Genomic DNA, 15,676 nt, shown 5'->3' on the forward strand with positions numbered 1-15,676 from the left:
CAATTGACCTTAGAGCTGGTCTTTTTGTTTCTCAGAACTTCCTGACGAGGTCTTGGGCAATCATTCTTCCCAGACATTCGTTTATCTTGTTTTCCTCTTTCTTTCTCTCTCTTTTCCTCTGCCTCCGTCCTCCTATCCCGTTCATACTACTCGGAGACCATATAATCATATTCTTTCTGTCTCTCCTCTGCCCAAATTTGCCAAGTAACAACAGAACTTCTATACTATATTGCCAGAGCGGTGCCCAGCACTTTCGTTATTTTCTTCACCCCCGATAGCGCTGCGCCCCCTGCGAGCACAGTGCGCAGTGTCAGTCCCGGTTTCTGTAGTTTGATTCCGCATTGGCGAGAGATCGGGGGCGAAACTCGCACTTGGAGTGAAGTTTATAGCGACTGAAACAATCAATTGGCTTGAGGAGAGTAATCCTAGGCCTGATCAGATTGTTTCAATCATGGAGTTTCCATTCTTGCGAGCATTTATTGCCCTCTTGTTAGTATTGACCTGAACTCTGGCCTGGAGCTTACTTTTGATGTATCGCCAGTGGTTGGACATCTGATCGTATCAAGGTTCTCTGGCTGACTTTCCTGATACATAGTTTATATCGCTACTTCCGCCTTGTTGTGAATCTCTTTTCTTTCTGGACGTTCAAACCAATTCCTCCGCCGGAAAATCCGAAGTTAACTGCCCAAGATGTAACGGTTATTTTACCAACGTTAGAGGGGTGTGGTGATGAACTCGTGGAAACCATAAGAACGATTCTCGACACCCAGCCTTATGAACTTCTTCTGGTCACCATTGAAGCGAATCGACAAAAGGCCGAGAATATGCTGAGCTTGATGCCCGCTTCGAAGTCAAGAATCCGCTTGTTCACCGTTACCCACCCCAACAAGCGTCGACAAATGACTAGAGCGATCCCGGAAGTCCGGACTACTATCACGGTATTCGCAGATGATGACGTGAGCTGGCCACGCACAGTCCTCCCTTGGATGCTAGCACCTTTTGAGAAGGATGAGCGATTCGGTGGTGTGGTAACTTGCCAACGTCTACGACGGGCTGTTTCGCCATCATTTTCTCAACGCATATGGGGATTTCTGGGCGCTCTTTACTTGGAACGAAGAAACTTCGATTGCGCGGCAACAACGCATATTGACGGTGGGCTTCCCTGCATGTCAGGCCGGACAGTCGCATACAGAACAGATATCCTTCAGAATGAAGGCTTCACGTATGGATTCACGAACGAGGAATGGTGGTTTGGGAAGTACCAATTGAACGCAGACGACGACAATTTCATTACCCGCTGGATGGTGTCACATGGCTGGGAGACTTTCATGCAATATCATCCTGAAGCGGAGGTCCTGACAACTCTGGAAGACAACCCCAAGTTTCTCAAACAGTGCGCGCGCTGGTCCCGAAGCAACTGGAGGAGCAACCTTACAAGCATGTTCCATGAAAAACACATCTGGTAGTAAGTTTACCCTTTTTAACTTGTCTGGCGGGTGTGCGTACAGTGCACACCGGGACGGATGTCTATGTCCTGTTATGAATTTGCCTTTCATTCACGGACCCTACTCGCTTCCTGCATCATTAGTCAATGATGCCGTTGAATGCAAGATTTCCCTTCATTCTGATTATAATTTCCCGGATACTACGACAGACTTAAGGAACTGGTCTTGGAAGGCTGGATCGTTCTTAGTCTTGGTAACCGACTGTGGAAAATTTTTGTTTGGCCACTTAATGCAAATGTCTGTCTGATCCGCACGCTAACGTTTGGTTTACTGTAATACTAGTCGCCAGCCTTGGAGCGCATACGCTGTCCACTTGACGACGCTTTCGCCGCCAGCTCTCCTCGGCGATTTATTGCTCCTTATACTTTGTCACAAGGCTACGGTTTCTTGGGACAATGATACGCACGCGCTAGCTATGCAAGCTCTCGGACTGTGGATGTTTATAAGCAAGTTCATCAAACTTCTCGGACATTACATCCGTTACCCGGTTGATGTTATCCTTTTGCCGGTGTCCATTCTCTTCGGCTATTTTCACGGGGCTATTAAAATATACGCCGTGCTAACTCTGAACGTGGTAAGTTGCAGCACCCCAACACAACATAAGTTCTGGTCCGTTGTTTCGTTTCTACAGAGGGTGCATGTACAAGTGCAGCCTAGTATCTTTGGGCGACGCTTGTAGCATGGAAGTGGGCTCTAGCCCTTGGCCTGCTTCCGTGCTCGACACCCAACCCCTCCCATAATGCAATTGCATTGGCCATGGGCCTCACCTCATTCTCGCCCTTTCTGTATCCACCCACGGCCTTCCCCGTCTTGGTAACCCGCTTTTGCCTCTGCATCGTTTTATTTTTTACTTGCGTTTCTTTTTGCCCTCTGGCCTTCTACTTTTGTCTTAGCTTGCTTGTCGCTTTTTCTTTCGGGTTTCTCTCCTCATTATTGGTCTCATTTCCCTTTTCTTATCATCTGTGCTTCGCTGTCCGAACAACCTAGTGCGGTGGCTGTTACTTGTTCCGTCTTATTGTCTGACCTCTGATTCTTCACTTTCTCACCCAACATCTGGCCTCTATTGAACGAAGACTACTCCCTGCTATTCGACTCAGATTTGCTAACTAAACCTTTTTTTTTTTTTTCAGACCACATGGGGTAGCAGAGACGGTGCCGATGATTATGACGCGGAGCGGATGAAGAAGCGAACGGACACGGATCGTATGAAACGGCCTTATTACCCGAGTTACATAACTCAATGAAGCCCACATGCGCGATGTGTGGACGTGTGTTAAATTACTAAATGCCTTTGCTTTTACCTTGAGCCAACCTTATATCGTGTCCGTGGCTAGCGACTGCTCGCACTCCAGGCGTGCTTGCCCTGCTGGTTACTGAAGCTCGCCTATGATATCCCAGCGACCTTCCAGCAATCGCTCTAAACTCTCGGTTGCACGATACACAATTACGACGAAATGCCTTGATGACGCTAAATTGGGAGCCATGAGATTAGGGTTCCCATGGCCTTCAGTTGATGTATAACTTCTCTTTGCACAAATATTCTTATCTTTCCACTTGACTCTTTCCCGGAGGTTTTGTGGACCGATCCTGTTGCACGCACGGTCCCGTTCAAAAAAAACATCTTTTCTACGCTCAGATTGACTTCTCTTTCTAACATATCCCCTGTATCTGTCCTTTTCTCGCTGGTTGATTGGTGGTTGTCGTTTGGGTCCGCAACACCAGTACCTGACACTCGTCGACCCGACCTTACCACTCCTGAACACACAAGTTATTTCAAGGATTCTGGGTTCTGTAAATTATAAAAGCGTGGGCGGATTCTTCTTTTATCCAAATTGGCATTGCTAATTAATGTGCTGTTTCCCTCACTGTCGCCTGTATGTTCAGGTTTTCCTTCCCTTTTCATCATCTTTGCTTTTCCTACCGCTAGACTCTGCATGTGGGAAAATTTGCCGGAGAGTTCCATTTTCATTATCGATTTGGGTCTATTCTCCTTCGTACACTCTATGCATAATACCTAATGCTCAATATGCCATCAAGAGAATCAATTTGGAACATGCTGTGCTTATGAAAAGGGTGCGATGCGATGTATCGCCATTCCGGAAATTTCGCTTGTAGATAAGCGTCGCCAGGCATCGTCGCACATAGTGCTGCAACTGATACTCATATGTATTATCTCTCTTTTCACTCCCTCCGTACCATAACTACCTTTGTTTGCCCTTGTAAGAAGCAGGTGGACAGCAGAACCACCTCTATTCTGCTGTCTTCATCATCTATCGTTGCTTCGATGCAGCGACCAGCAAATATTGTATGTGGCGTGAACTGTGGCGCATGTGGCGTTGCAATCGGAGACTGGCTTAGTAGTGTGGTTTTACTACTTAGTTCTCCGCAGTACGGCTTAGGAACAAGCTCAACCTCCGATTTCCCAATTTGCCCGCTGCACACGAGAAAAGACGCAGCAATCCGGTTGAAGGATTTGTAGAACTCCAGGAAGAGCCGCGCCCGATTTCTCATATAATCGTCGAACCATCTCCTTTGCAATCGCTCGCTCATTTGACTGAGAGGCGATGCCCGCGTTTCATCGGGCTGTTGCGGCTATTTCGCGGCAGGCAGTATTCAGAGGTGTGCAGAGTCAACATGTTGTCGCACGTTCTATCAGTGCCTCAGCATTGAAGTCTGCCATTGCTCATCCCATTACTACTCACGGCCCGCCACCTAAGGCCCCTTCACCTACACCTGCCAATGCAGAGCTACTACAGAAAGATGCGTCTTCGCATCAGAAAAGCGAGAAAAGTCCGCTGCCAGGGAAATCATCTGTGCTTAAGAAGCGTTTCTGGAAGAATGTTGATGTTAAGCGGAAGTCAGGTACGCACTTGTTCTCTTGCGATCAGTCTACACGGGACACTTGCGTTAACATGTTTTGTTTCTTAGATGGGGATTATCAGGTTTTGCTAGACACACGCCCTATTCGGACACCTTCCAAAGACGTATTATCCATACCGTCAACGAAGCCTTATCTTGCACATGCGATCGCGCTGGAATGGGATGTCATGACCACTGCCCAGCAAGCGCTAAAGAACCACCTTATCCCATTAACTTCTCTGACCGCTCGAGCAGCGGATATTGCTGCAGAAGATGCTCGAGGCGAAACTACTACGAGAGATCAAATAGTGAAGACGGCGATGCGGTATTTGGAAACAGACACCTTGTTGTGTTGGGTGCCGGAGCAGAATGTTTACGCTGCTGATGAAGTGGATGCCGATGGGAAGAAACCGGAAAGTCTCCGAGAGGCCCAAATCCGGGTCGCTAAAGATACAATTGCCTTCTTGAGCACCAAAGTATGGCCCGGCGTGGACATTCAGCCCATTCTTGACACCGATAGCATACTACCTGCTTCTCAGCCTCAGGCTACAAAAGACATCATTCTGCAGTGGATATCTGGTCTGCAGGCTTACGATCTGGCGGGACTGGAGAGAGGAGTGCTGGCCGCAAAGAGCTTGTTGATTGCAGTCCGTCTGGTCGCTGAATGGAGTGAGACGTTCCGAGAGGTGCAACGACCGGGGCGAGAGAGGTTCGGCATTGAGGAAGCAGCGGAAGCATCCAGTCTGGAAGTCAGGTGGCAGACTGATATGTGGGGAGAGGTTGAGGATACCCATGATGTCGACAAGGAAGATTTGAAACGCCAGCTCGGCAGCGTCATTGTATTGGTTAGTGGAGAGACAAGGTGACTGATCTAATGCATTTCATTAGAACCGAGCCGTTGGGATCACACCTTTTGTACAATATAAGTCCACAGAGATTACTGTCACTGTTTTATTAGAGAGCAATGTAACTACAGAGAGCCCCTTTCCGCCTGCTGTGTCCATCTCGCGTAGTCGTCCGGAGGTAGTGAAACCCATCCGTCTTGGCCAACGCGCGGGAAGAAGAACATCGTCACCATCTCCGTCATTCCTTGCGCCTAGTCACGAAAATTGTACGCCAATCAGTCCAGAAATCATCTTCACTGACTTCCATGTTAGCTTGCCTGGCACCCTGCGATAATAATTCATCCGGTCTCCCTCAGCCAGTTCCGGGTCTAAACAAGTGTTGGAAGCCAGCGAGAGATGACGGAAAGGGGCGAAGGGTGAGTAAACTCTCTCTGCCGCTTCGGTTCCCCAGGACCTTGTGGTTGAATTACCGCAAGCCATGCCCCATCTTCCCTTCAGCTATCTCACCTCTGAATTCTGGGTTGATTCATAAGCCTTTGCTGGGTTGTTTCTGAACCCAACCTTCGATCAGAACATAGGGAGCTCTCTTGGCCCGATCAGAGACCTGGGGTTGCCCCACAAATTGGGCGCTTCGCTCGCTAACATAACATACTGTGTCGCAGACATAAACGCTCTCGAAGTTCCCTGGCATTGGCCATTTTACACCGTGATAGGTCGAAGGATACCGGTGAAGAGTCGGTCGTTCGCGATAGTGGCTCTTCCGAATCCGCCACGTCTTCCCTTGTCAATAGTACTCCATCCATATCTGGTGTTCCAGCTACCCGAAGCTCCAGCCGCCGAAGTACACGCCCCCAAGAGCCAAACCTACGTCCCATGTCTGCTGAACCGTCTCTGGAGCCCGCAGGCCCTCACAGAAGCGGTGATAACATTGAGAAGCTACCCTCCATATCACATGCGGAGACCAGTAGCATGTCTTTAGATCAGTCAGTCCGGACTTTTCGCCTATTCGAGATCTTACGGAGCGGAGACACGAATGCGATTTCGAAAGCTATTAGAGAGACTAAGGAGCCGCAGGGAGCGAATGCCCTTTCTGGTACAACTATCCTCCACCTTGCGATTCAATGCGCTGAACCGCAAGTTGTCGAATTCGTGCTGTCCGCCAGCGAGGACCTTGACATAAACGCGCGTGATCGGGAGGGCAATACACCTCTTCATTTGGCCGCTCAGCTTGGACGAGGTCCTGTGATCCGCGAATTGCTAAACCAACCCTCTATTAACGATTCGATCATCAATTACAACGGCCAGACAGCTCTTGATATTGCGCGCACCCCAGAAATCTTCCAGCAACTTCAGCTAGCTCGCTCACTGTTCATTGACGTCAAGACCCAAGAGATCCAAGCGCTCGTCTCTCAAGGAGAATACGAGAAACTGGAGAAGGTGCTCGAAGAGCCCCGTGTAGAGGGCAGCATCGATGTCAATAGTTTGGATCTGGTAACGGATCCTGCCACTGCCCAGTCTGGGGGCACGTTGTTGCATGAAGGGGCAAGGAAAAAAGATACACAACTTATTCAGATCCTATTGATGCATGGAGCGGATCCCTTCCGTCGTGACAAGAAGGGAAAATTGCCTCAGGATGTTACTAAAGATGACAAGACCCGTGCGATTGTCAAGAAATCCCCAGCAGCAGTCATTGCACAACGTGGCATACAAGAAAAAGCGATTCTCGGCACCAGCGCAGCTCAAGGTGTGCCTGGCCGCTCAGGCGGAAGCGAGGCGCCTTTTGCTGGCAAGGAAGCTCGTGAAATGAGGGGTTATTTGAAGAAATGGACCAACTATACAAGTGGCTATAAATTGCGATGGTTCGTTCTAGAAGATGGTGTGCTGAGCTATTATAAACACCAAGGTATGATGCTTTCCGGTCTGGATAGATGTTTCTTAGCCATAGCTGACTGGGCTCTTCTTGCAGATGATGCGGGCTCCGCCTGCCGAGGAGCGATCAATATGAAAATTGCTAGGCTCAATATGGATGCCCAGGACAAGACCCGCTTCGAAATCCACGGAAAGTCATCCGTTAAATATCATCTCAAAGCTAATCACGTTGTCGAGGCAAAGCGTTGGTTCTGGACCTTGAACAATGCCATACAATGGGCCAAGGATGAAGCAAAAGAGGAAGAGAGGCGTCAATCGAAACATGCAGAAGTACTTCGCCAGGCCAAGATTGAGCAAGTGGAAGGCCGACTGTCCGAGACCAATTCCGACCCTCCAAGTTCAGCTGTTCCAAGATCCAATGTGAAGAGCCTTGCGCCCCCTTCTATCAATGTACCAAGTAGCAGTGGCACACGGCTCAGCACGTACGCGTCCCACACGACCGCAGGAAGCGCGCCCGAAGACGAGGAAGGCTCCCTATACGGGTCAATGGAGCATGCCGCTGCACCGAATGAAGTCAATCGAGTGCTGAGCCATGTGACCATGGCGCCAGATATTGACGGGGATGACGAAGAGGAAGGTGATTATGCATCCAGTCATGATATGCAGCCCACGGACAAAGATGCTTTGAACATCACTGCCGAGTCAACGAAACTCCAGCTCGACATCCTTGCCAATGTCGCGTCTTCGCTGCAAGCAGAAAAGTCAAAGAATCCTACCACATCACTTTCCGATCCAGCTGTCGATCAGGCTTTAGTTGCTTATGAGGCAGCTGTGAGTAGTTTACAAGGCTTAGTGCAGAGCCTTCTGAAGATATCCCGGGACCGAGATGCGTATTGGCAGTATCGCTTAAATAGGGAGGCATACTTGCGCAAGATGTGGGAGGAAAGCATGGCAAGGATCGCCCAGGAACATGAGGAGCTCCAGTCACGAATGGGCGAGTCCGAGGAAAAGCGTAAGCGTACCAAGCGGGCGTTGAAGGAGGCGTTGGAGTCAACAGCCACGAGCCGTGCAGTCAGTAAAGCTCCGTCGCGCGCGCAGGTTGCCAGTGAAGAAGTTGCCGATGCCGAACGCGAGACCCAAGAGCCGAAACCAGCACAAGTCTCACCAGAATCCGAAGTTCAAGAACTTAGAGGTACCCTTCGTCGTAGGAAGTCGGCTATGTCCAATATCAGCAATCTCTATGACTCGGAGTCTGAGGAGGAAGACGAGTTCTTCGATGCCATTGATTCTGGAGAAATTGAGGTGGAGAAACTTGCTGGCTCGGAGGACGACGAACAGAAGCCTCGGGAGGAGACCAATGAGCTCCGAACGGCGAAGAGATCTGAAATCGTGCCTTCGTTCAAAGGATATGAAGAGCCCATCCGGCAGAGACTCAAGATGGACTATGACAATAGACCGAAGATTTCACTCTGGGTATGTTATCACCCCTTTTGGCCGTTGAGATCGTATGTAGCTACTGACATGTGCTTGTTTCTAGGGAATCTTGAAGTCGATGATTGGAAAGGATATGACGAAGATGACTCTCCCCGTCTCCTTCAATGAGCCTACATCCCTGCTTCAACGCGTGGCCGAGGACTTGGAATACGCAGATCTACTCGATGTTGCGGCCGACCGACCAGATTCGATGGAGCGTCTAGTGTATGTCGCTGCGTATGCTGCAAGTGAATATGCTTCTACGATTGGTCGTGTTGCTAAACCGTTCAATCCTCTTCTCGGGGAGACATTCGAATATGTCCGGCCGGACAAAGGCTATCGGTTCTTTGTCGAACAAGTTAGCCATCATCCCCCGATTGGTGCTGCTTGGGCTGAGTCGCCAAAGTGGGACTACTATGTAAGACTTATATGCGTGCTTCCCTCTGGATATGTGATTGACGCTGACCTCTTTTCTCGTATTATTCGTAGGGCGAGTCTGCTCTCAAGTCCAAGTTCTACGGGAAGTCGTTCGACATTAACCTCTTAGGAACATGGTTCCTAAAGCTACGGCCAGCATCGGGAGGGGAGGAGCTGTATACTTGGAAGAAGGTCACATCTTCCGTCATTGGCATTATCACCGGTAGCCCCACAGTGGACAACTATGGCCTGATGGAAATCAAGAACTGGACCACAGGCGAAATCTGTTATTTGGATTTCAAACCAAGGGGCTGGAAGGCTGCGTCCGCATATCAGGTGACGGGCAAGGTCGTGGATCGGGATGGGTCGCCCAAGTGGAGTATTGGCGGCCGATGGAACGATAAGATCTACGCGCGCCATACCCCTGGGTTCGAGGCGACAGTTTCCGGCCAGGATCCTGAATCGGCCAAAACGTTTCTGGTCTGGCAAAGCCATACTCGGCCGAGCGGGATTCCATTCAACCTCACGCCTTTCGTTATCACTTTGAACGCTTTACCCGAAGGGCTCAAGGAGTGTCTCCCACCTACCGACACGCGCCTTCGACCCGATCAGCGTGCGATGGAAGAGGGTGAGTATGATTTAGCCGCCACGGAGAAACATCGAGTGGAGGAGAAGCAGCGCGCCAAGCGGAGAGAAAGAGAGACCAAAGGCGAGGAATATAAGCCCAAATGGTTCAATAGGGCCAAGTGCCCGGTCACCGGTGAGGAGTATTGGGCACACAACGGACAATACTGGACGAGTCGCGAGAGCGGCGACTGGAGCGCCTGCGAGGACATCTTCTAGCTTACTACTACTGGCCTTGAGTTTCGCGAACGGACTGTCTCTACCTCTGTAATTAAAATCCAATGGACTCGTGCCTTTACTATTATTCATATTCTAGTTGTACTCCCTAGTAAGGTACTATTTCTGGGGACCGGCCGGGTGCAATCACGTGCACGCGGGCGAAAAGGACCGCCGCCGCGTGGGAGAATCAAGCCACTTTTTGCTGCAAGAGTCCTGTTCAAGCGTCGCGTTGCACCCACAATGACCGGCGAATATACTTGTGGGCGCTGTCTGCAGGTGCTCCGGCGAAGGGCTGTTGTCCAGAACTCCGTGGCTCGCTGGCATCATGTCACCAGTCCAAGGCGAGGGGGATACGGCATTCCCGCTTCATGCGTGCGGAGCTTGAGCTCTCGGAGCAGTGCTTCCTTTAAGACCAAGCCTCTGCAGGCACCAGTCCAACAGAATGGTTTGTCGTCCAACTTGTCGGCCTCCTCAATTGCATCACAAAATGTCAAGTCGATGGTGCAGAAGGCCACATCTGCCACATCTACCGCCTCGCCAGAGGCCCGGGCACTTCTGAAGCCGAACAACCTGTTTCACTCCTTCTCCCAGTCTCCAGCAGCTGCAATCCGACAGCGTGCGGCTTTTATCAAGCAGAACGCCTTCTGCCCCCATCCGAGTCATCAGCAGACTCGTTTGCCTCTCTCGCCCCACGATCCTGAGTCGCGCAAGAGCCAGGTGACGTCGGAAAGTCTGCCGCCCGCGCACTCTCATTTCGAATGTCCCGACTGCGGTGTTCCGATTTACTGCTCCGAGGGCCATTGGATGGACGATTTTGAGGCCCATCTGGAGATTTGTGAGACAATTCGACAGATCAATGAAGACGACCATGATCTACACTCCGGTCGGTTTTTCCCGGAGTTCTCGTACCCCGGACTGCAGGACGATAACTTTGTCATTAACATGACGAATTGGGACACTTTCCTGTACACACGAGAATTTGAGGCGATTAACGATGACCGAAGCATGCGACAAGTAACGAGAATGCTCACGTACCCTCTCACAATCGGAAGTGTCCTGCATGAGTTGAGCCCTTACAATGTCCGGAAAGAAGGCCGGCTTACCGTGGAGGGTCTTAAGAGTGTCAGTGGTAAGTTGAAAAGTCTATAAATATAAAGTTGTAGGACCGCCAGCTAATTGATTGGCTCTATTTAGCGCTCCGGTACACCCTTCACCCGCCCAAGACCGGAGAGGGTGTCGACATCCAAGGACTACGACTTAAGGCTCCTCCAGTGCGCATATTTATTCTGGGGGCTCGCGCTGAGTCCTCGTTGCCGCGTGAAGTTTGGCTTCAACTTAGCTACATATTCCCGCGCTCCCTGATCCATTTGATCTTCATCGGACCGGAGAGTATGGCCAACCGGGATGATGAATTCCCGCTGCCCGAGCGCACGTCCGAGAATCCCTTCGGTGGTATCGTGGAGGACAGACTTGGAGGACAATTCAAGATTACGACGTACGTTGACTACTTCCACACGATGTACAAAGCGCAGTACTTCCAGCCTTTTGATCCCTATCTGGACTGCTTCATGCTCTTCCACCCGGGTCTGGGACACCCAGCCAGCTCTCACGAATGGGAGGAAACGCTCCCGCAGCTCCTCGAGACCAAGGTCCCGATCATCAGCACGGGATACACGCAGTGGGATATGGAACGAGACATCAACTGGGTCAACGAGAAATGTGCTGGTGAATTCGACATTTTGCTTGAACCTGGTGAGAACGTTTTCCGCAGTTTGCGCTGGGATCTCAACGATCTGGATCCCCATGACGTGTCCTGTGGTAACTGGGGTCTCTGGGCCTTCAGAGGAAAGAGATACGAGGCGACTTTCAAGGATGCATAGTTAGAGCCCGGGGACCTAATCTTTCCTTGATGTAACGCGATATCTTATTGTTTTTCCCTCTTTCTCTCGTTCTGTCCTCTAACCTGCATCTCCCCTTTCCCCCTCTGTACATTATCCTAGCTGCACTTCGTGTCTTGTTTTCGTTCATATGAATCAGAAATCGGGCACAATGATGCGATTGTAACCTGTTAGTCTTACTTCCTCTATATTGCTGTGTATATCCCTCGCTATCATGTAAGCATGCTGGCCTTGGTCGAGTCAAAGGTAGAGAGTTTTAGGACACTGCCCAGCCGGATTTCACTCTTCTCTTTTAGTCTTCACGCTTACTATATCGGGGCATCTGATCCTGCTTCGGACGAATAGCAGAGTAGCAGGGATGATACCAAAAGGTTTTATAATGTAAGACAGAGCAGAAGTGAAGTGGAGGGTGGTGCAGTTTAGGAAGAGAATATAAGCCCAGCCTCAAAGATGGATCAAGCAAATCATACCTGGGCTGAGGCAAGACTCAACATTGGCCATGGATTGTTGAGTTCTAGTTCGCTCCATCATTGCAGATTGGCTGGAGTTCTAAGAGCCTCACAGGGAGCTGGAGCAAGCCACATACACTTACTTTTGTGCAATCCACTAAGGGGACAAAGGCAAATAATGAAAGAAAGAGAGAAAATCAATTAGTAGCAATTGCATGAACACGAAAATAAAGAAGGTGCAAGGTACTAATGTCACAATTTTGACAGATAAGCGAGCGCTGCCGACCCGTCAGATGGACATATGCAAGGCTAGTGAACTATAAACATGATGAAAAGTGAACACACGAGAGGGAACTGCTGTCCGAAAGGAGAGCTCAAAATCATAATTTGACGATAGTACATATATGGGATGCTTCTTCTCAGCGAGTTGTCGTTAGGAGTTCCTTTCTCGTTGCCACATCACCCTCTGATACTCAAATTTGGTGCAGACAGCTATCCATGCCACTCTGGTATTACCGAGAGGCATGACCGTAAGACAGCAGTCCACTAGTCATCACTAGTAGTACTTTAGAGCATGATAAATCCTGCAGCGGCGAGGACCCCAGCAGCCATACCTCCAGAAAGCTGGACGGCCGGAGCGGCGGCCCCCGAGTGAGTAGCAGATGCTGCAGCCGCAGTAGCGGATTCAGAGTCCGAACCAGAGTTTGAGTTCGATTTTGAGTCCGCGTCAGTCGATGTCGTGGTTGTCGGGCGAGCTGATGCCTTGGTGATGTATGACCTGGTGAAAGAAGCTGAGGAGCTGGCAATAGCGGAGCTGGAAATAGCGGAGCTGGAGATGCGACGGCTAGAACTTGCCATATGGCTTGGCGAAGCGGAGGAGCTGGGGTGGAATCTAACGCTGCTGCTGCTGCTGCTGATGATAACACTGCTGCTGGCTGTATGAAGGGGGCTGGGCGAAACGGGAGTCGGAGTTGGTGCCAGCGGCGAGGATGCGACATGCGTGCTTGAGACGGGCACAGGTGTATCTGTGGGTTTGGCCTGCACCGCAGCAGAGGCGAACGGGGCGAAGGCCGCACAGGTAACAAGAAGGACCTTGGAGATATACATTTTATTTGGCTGCGTATGTATAAGGCTTGCGAATCAGAACGCTGAGTGGGATCAATACGCCACGCGGACTAGTAGTATGCACTAGAAACCAGGCTGAGGTATTGATGTTGATGTTGATATAGCGTTGAATGGCACTGGCGGTCTATGGAACCCTGATAGAAACCACAGCTAGTGGCTGATGCTGTTGAAGAAGTGTAATAGAGAGCGAATGGAGCTGGAAGGAGTGGCAGCTCTGGTGATGGGTGTATGTATGAAGAAGGAGCGACAGCGCAGCTGGTGAACTCCAGTTTAGAAAATGCTCAGGAAGAAGGCGCAAAGAAGAAGAAGAATAGGGGGGAGAAGGGAAAGACAGACGGGCTGAAGTGAGAGACAAATGGAGCTGCCAAGGGGAGGAAAGGAGGAGTCAGATCTGACAGATGTCTGATGGGGCAGCCTGCCGTGCCCACTTTTGCTACTATGTACGTATTTAAAGGGAAGGCCATCGCCAGTGGATCCGGTCAGCAGTGAGACACGTCTAGATCATTGGATGACGGATGAAACCCGAATGAGGCGTGACAAGATTGCATATCTGGACCTTCCAAGATGAGCTTCTAGACCCTTGTTGCGGGAGGCCTTTGAAACGTGGTCAACTCATCAGGATGCCGGTACATGCATGGCTGGAATGACGATCCCGGTGGAGAGGCTGCAACGGTTCTGCTTAATTAACCTTTAAGCTCATCCTTTGACCCATGGGAAAGGCAAGATCATCAGGTGCTTTCGTGGCAATAGATCGAAAGTGACACGGATGAAGCGATTCTTGGGGATGATGAGTGCAGGATCGAGGGTGGGGATTCAAAGGGAACACGAATTAATTAATCTGTTGCAAGTGGAGTCGACTGGGCTCTGCAAAGCCGAACACAAAGAAGAAAATCAAAATAGAATGGAATGGAATGAGGCAAAATGATATTAATAGACGTTCTTCTAACTTCAACGCCAAACACATGGGTATCTTCCGCCCTCCGATTCGTCTTAAAACTAGTAGTAAATGAAGAACAGGAATACATAATGAGGGTTCATGATGTGGTCGGTGGTGGCACCTTACTCGTCTCTAGTAAGAGTAGGACAATTACGTCCACACAATGCCCACCACGACGGCCACCATTATCCAATATCCAGATCCATGGACACCAAAGTGAGTTGCAGCCGAATCGGCGGCAGTCGTCCCGTTGGCCAGGGTGCCGTTGATATAAATTGATTCCGTGCCGTTTACATCAACCACCTTGGCCACGCTCGTATTCCTGGGCTGAGTTCCATTGAATAAAGATTCATAGTAGGTGCTGTTACTATTCTCATCACAGCCACATTCCAAATACTGCTGGCAAATGCAGTTCACAGGTAGTGACTCGTTTTTGTGCGAGGTATCGTTCATATAGTGGTAGTGATAGCTGTAAGGGTAGACATATGCCCCATACAACCAAAGGCCCGGGAAGTAGAGAGGGACGATAGCCGCTGGCAAAAGATAAGGTGTTACCCCCAAACGCGATTTTGCCCCTGATGTATAAGGGGCAGTGGCACCGCCTGCGTAGTAGTAGCCACCTCCATACGTCGGCCGGGTTCCAGAGCCACTGCGGGATGTGCCCCCAACGTTGCTTGAAGAGCTGACGGAGCTTATTAGTCTTGTGTGTCTTCTCCTTCGAATCGACTGACGTTGACTCACCTAGTTCTCGAGCTACTTCCACTACTCCCGCTATTCCCTGTGCGCCCACTGCTGCTGCTGCTGCTGCTCCCTCCACTACCACTTCGACCACCACTTCCTCCTCCACTGCGCCCTCCCCCGCCACCGCCCCCACGCCGCTTAACTAGATCCAACAATGATGAAGAATCTGCGGAGAGAGATGCGTCTCGGGCCGCAGGCGGAATGCTGAGTGCGGTGACAAGGGTGATAAAAAGGAGGGCCAGCGCAGTGGCAACTGATAATATCTTCATAACAGATGGAAATGGATAGTGCGGTTTTGTGTGAAGTAAAAAGAATCTTTGTCGCACGCCGACACAACCATGCAAGGTGCTCGTCAAAGTAACACAAGCTGCAAGTCGGAAATCTGCAGAGGATCGACCCGAGGTCTCCAGACTATCGTGACAGTGTACTCTGTCTGCTTGGTTCTATACAAGGTAAATAATCCAATCTAAGAACGGAACAAGGAGGAAGAGAGAGTAGATATATGATAAAGACTTTCTTTCTGAGTGAGAGTTTTGGAACGATAAAGGCGCAGCAGCATTGAGATAAAGAGTTTTGTTTGCTGTTGGAAACTTCCCGGGCAGTACTCCTCACCATGGATTAAGCTTCCGCTATGCATGCAGCCCGTTGGGTTTGATCTCCACACACACACACGGTGGGAGTTGGGAATTCTGCTGTATTGAGAATAAAGGGATGA

General features: G+C 50.2%; 6 protein-coding genes across 6 annotated transcripts; 5 read left to right on the forward strand and 1 right to left on the reverse strand.

Moving 5' to 3' along the window:
• Nucleotides 1-451: 451 nt before the first annotated feature.
• Nucleotides 452-2,895, forward strand: An12g00100 (uncharacterized protein; the record flags this gene model as incomplete). Its single annotated transcript, XM_059750610.1, has 6 exons — nucleotides 452-489; nucleotides 596-1,465; nucleotides 1,509-1,742; nucleotides 1,788-2,079; nucleotides 2,636-2,708; nucleotides 2,858-2,895. 6 exons carry the CDS (start codon nucleotides 452-454, stop codon nucleotides 2,893-2,895), a joined length of 1,545 nt encoding a protein of 514 aa, XP_059601730.1.
• Nucleotides 2,896-4,069: 1,174 nt separating this feature from the next.
• Nucleotides 4,070-5,230, forward strand: An12g00110 (uncharacterized protein; the record flags this gene model as incomplete). The annotated part of the gene is made up of 2 exons (XM_001395063.3): nucleotides 4,070-4,367; nucleotides 4,434-5,230. The coding sequence occupies 2 exons, from the start codon at nucleotides 4,070-4,072 to the stop codon at nucleotides 5,228-5,230; spliced, it is 1,095 nt and encodes a 364-aa protein (XP_001395100.1).
• Nucleotides 5,231-5,605: 375 nt separating this feature from the next.
• Nucleotides 5,606-9,811, forward strand: An12g00120 (uncharacterized protein; the record flags this gene model as incomplete). Its single annotated transcript, XM_059750611.1, has 5 exons — nucleotides 5,606-5,625; nucleotides 5,872-7,112; nucleotides 7,176-8,551; nucleotides 8,616-8,969; nucleotides 9,041-9,811. 5 exons carry the CDS (start codon nucleotides 5,606-5,608, stop codon nucleotides 9,809-9,811), a joined length of 3,762 nt encoding a protein of 1,253 aa, XP_059601731.1.
• A 240-nt stretch (nucleotides 9,812-10,051) lies between these two features.
• An12g00130 (uncharacterized protein) lies at nucleotides 10,052-11,691 on the forward strand (the record flags this gene model as incomplete). Its single annotated transcript, XM_001395065.3, has 2 exons — nucleotides 10,052-10,940; nucleotides 11,006-11,691. 2 exons carry the CDS (start codon nucleotides 10,052-10,054, stop codon nucleotides 11,689-11,691), a joined length of 1,575 nt encoding a protein of 524 aa, XP_001395102.1.
• Nucleotides 11,692-12,725: 1,034 nt separating this feature from the next.
• On the reverse strand, nucleotides 12,726-13,265 carry An12g00140 (uncharacterized protein; the record flags this gene model as incomplete). The annotated part of the gene is made up of 1 exon (XM_059750612.1): nucleotides 12,726-13,265. The coding sequence occupies one exon, from the start codon at nucleotides 13,263-13,265 to the stop codon at nucleotides 12,726-12,728; it is 540 nt and encodes a 179-aa protein (XP_059601732.1).
• Nucleotides 13,266-14,383: 1,118 nt separating this feature from the next.
• On the forward strand, nucleotides 14,384-15,107 carry An12g00150 (uncharacterized protein; the record flags this gene model as incomplete). The annotated part of the gene is made up of 3 exons (XM_059750613.1): nucleotides 14,384-14,436; nucleotides 14,603-14,691; nucleotides 14,920-15,107. The coding sequence occupies 3 exons, from the start codon at nucleotides 14,384-14,386 to the stop codon at nucleotides 15,105-15,107; spliced, it is 330 nt and encodes a 109-aa protein (XP_059601733.1).
• Between the last annotated feature and the right edge of the window lie 569 nt (nucleotides 15,108-15,676).

This window comes from Aspergillus niger (assembly GCF_000002855.4).
Source record: "Aspergillus niger supercontig An12".
NCBI lineage: Eukaryota > Fungi > Ascomycota > Eurotiomycetes > Eurotiales > Aspergillaceae > Aspergillus > Aspergillus niger.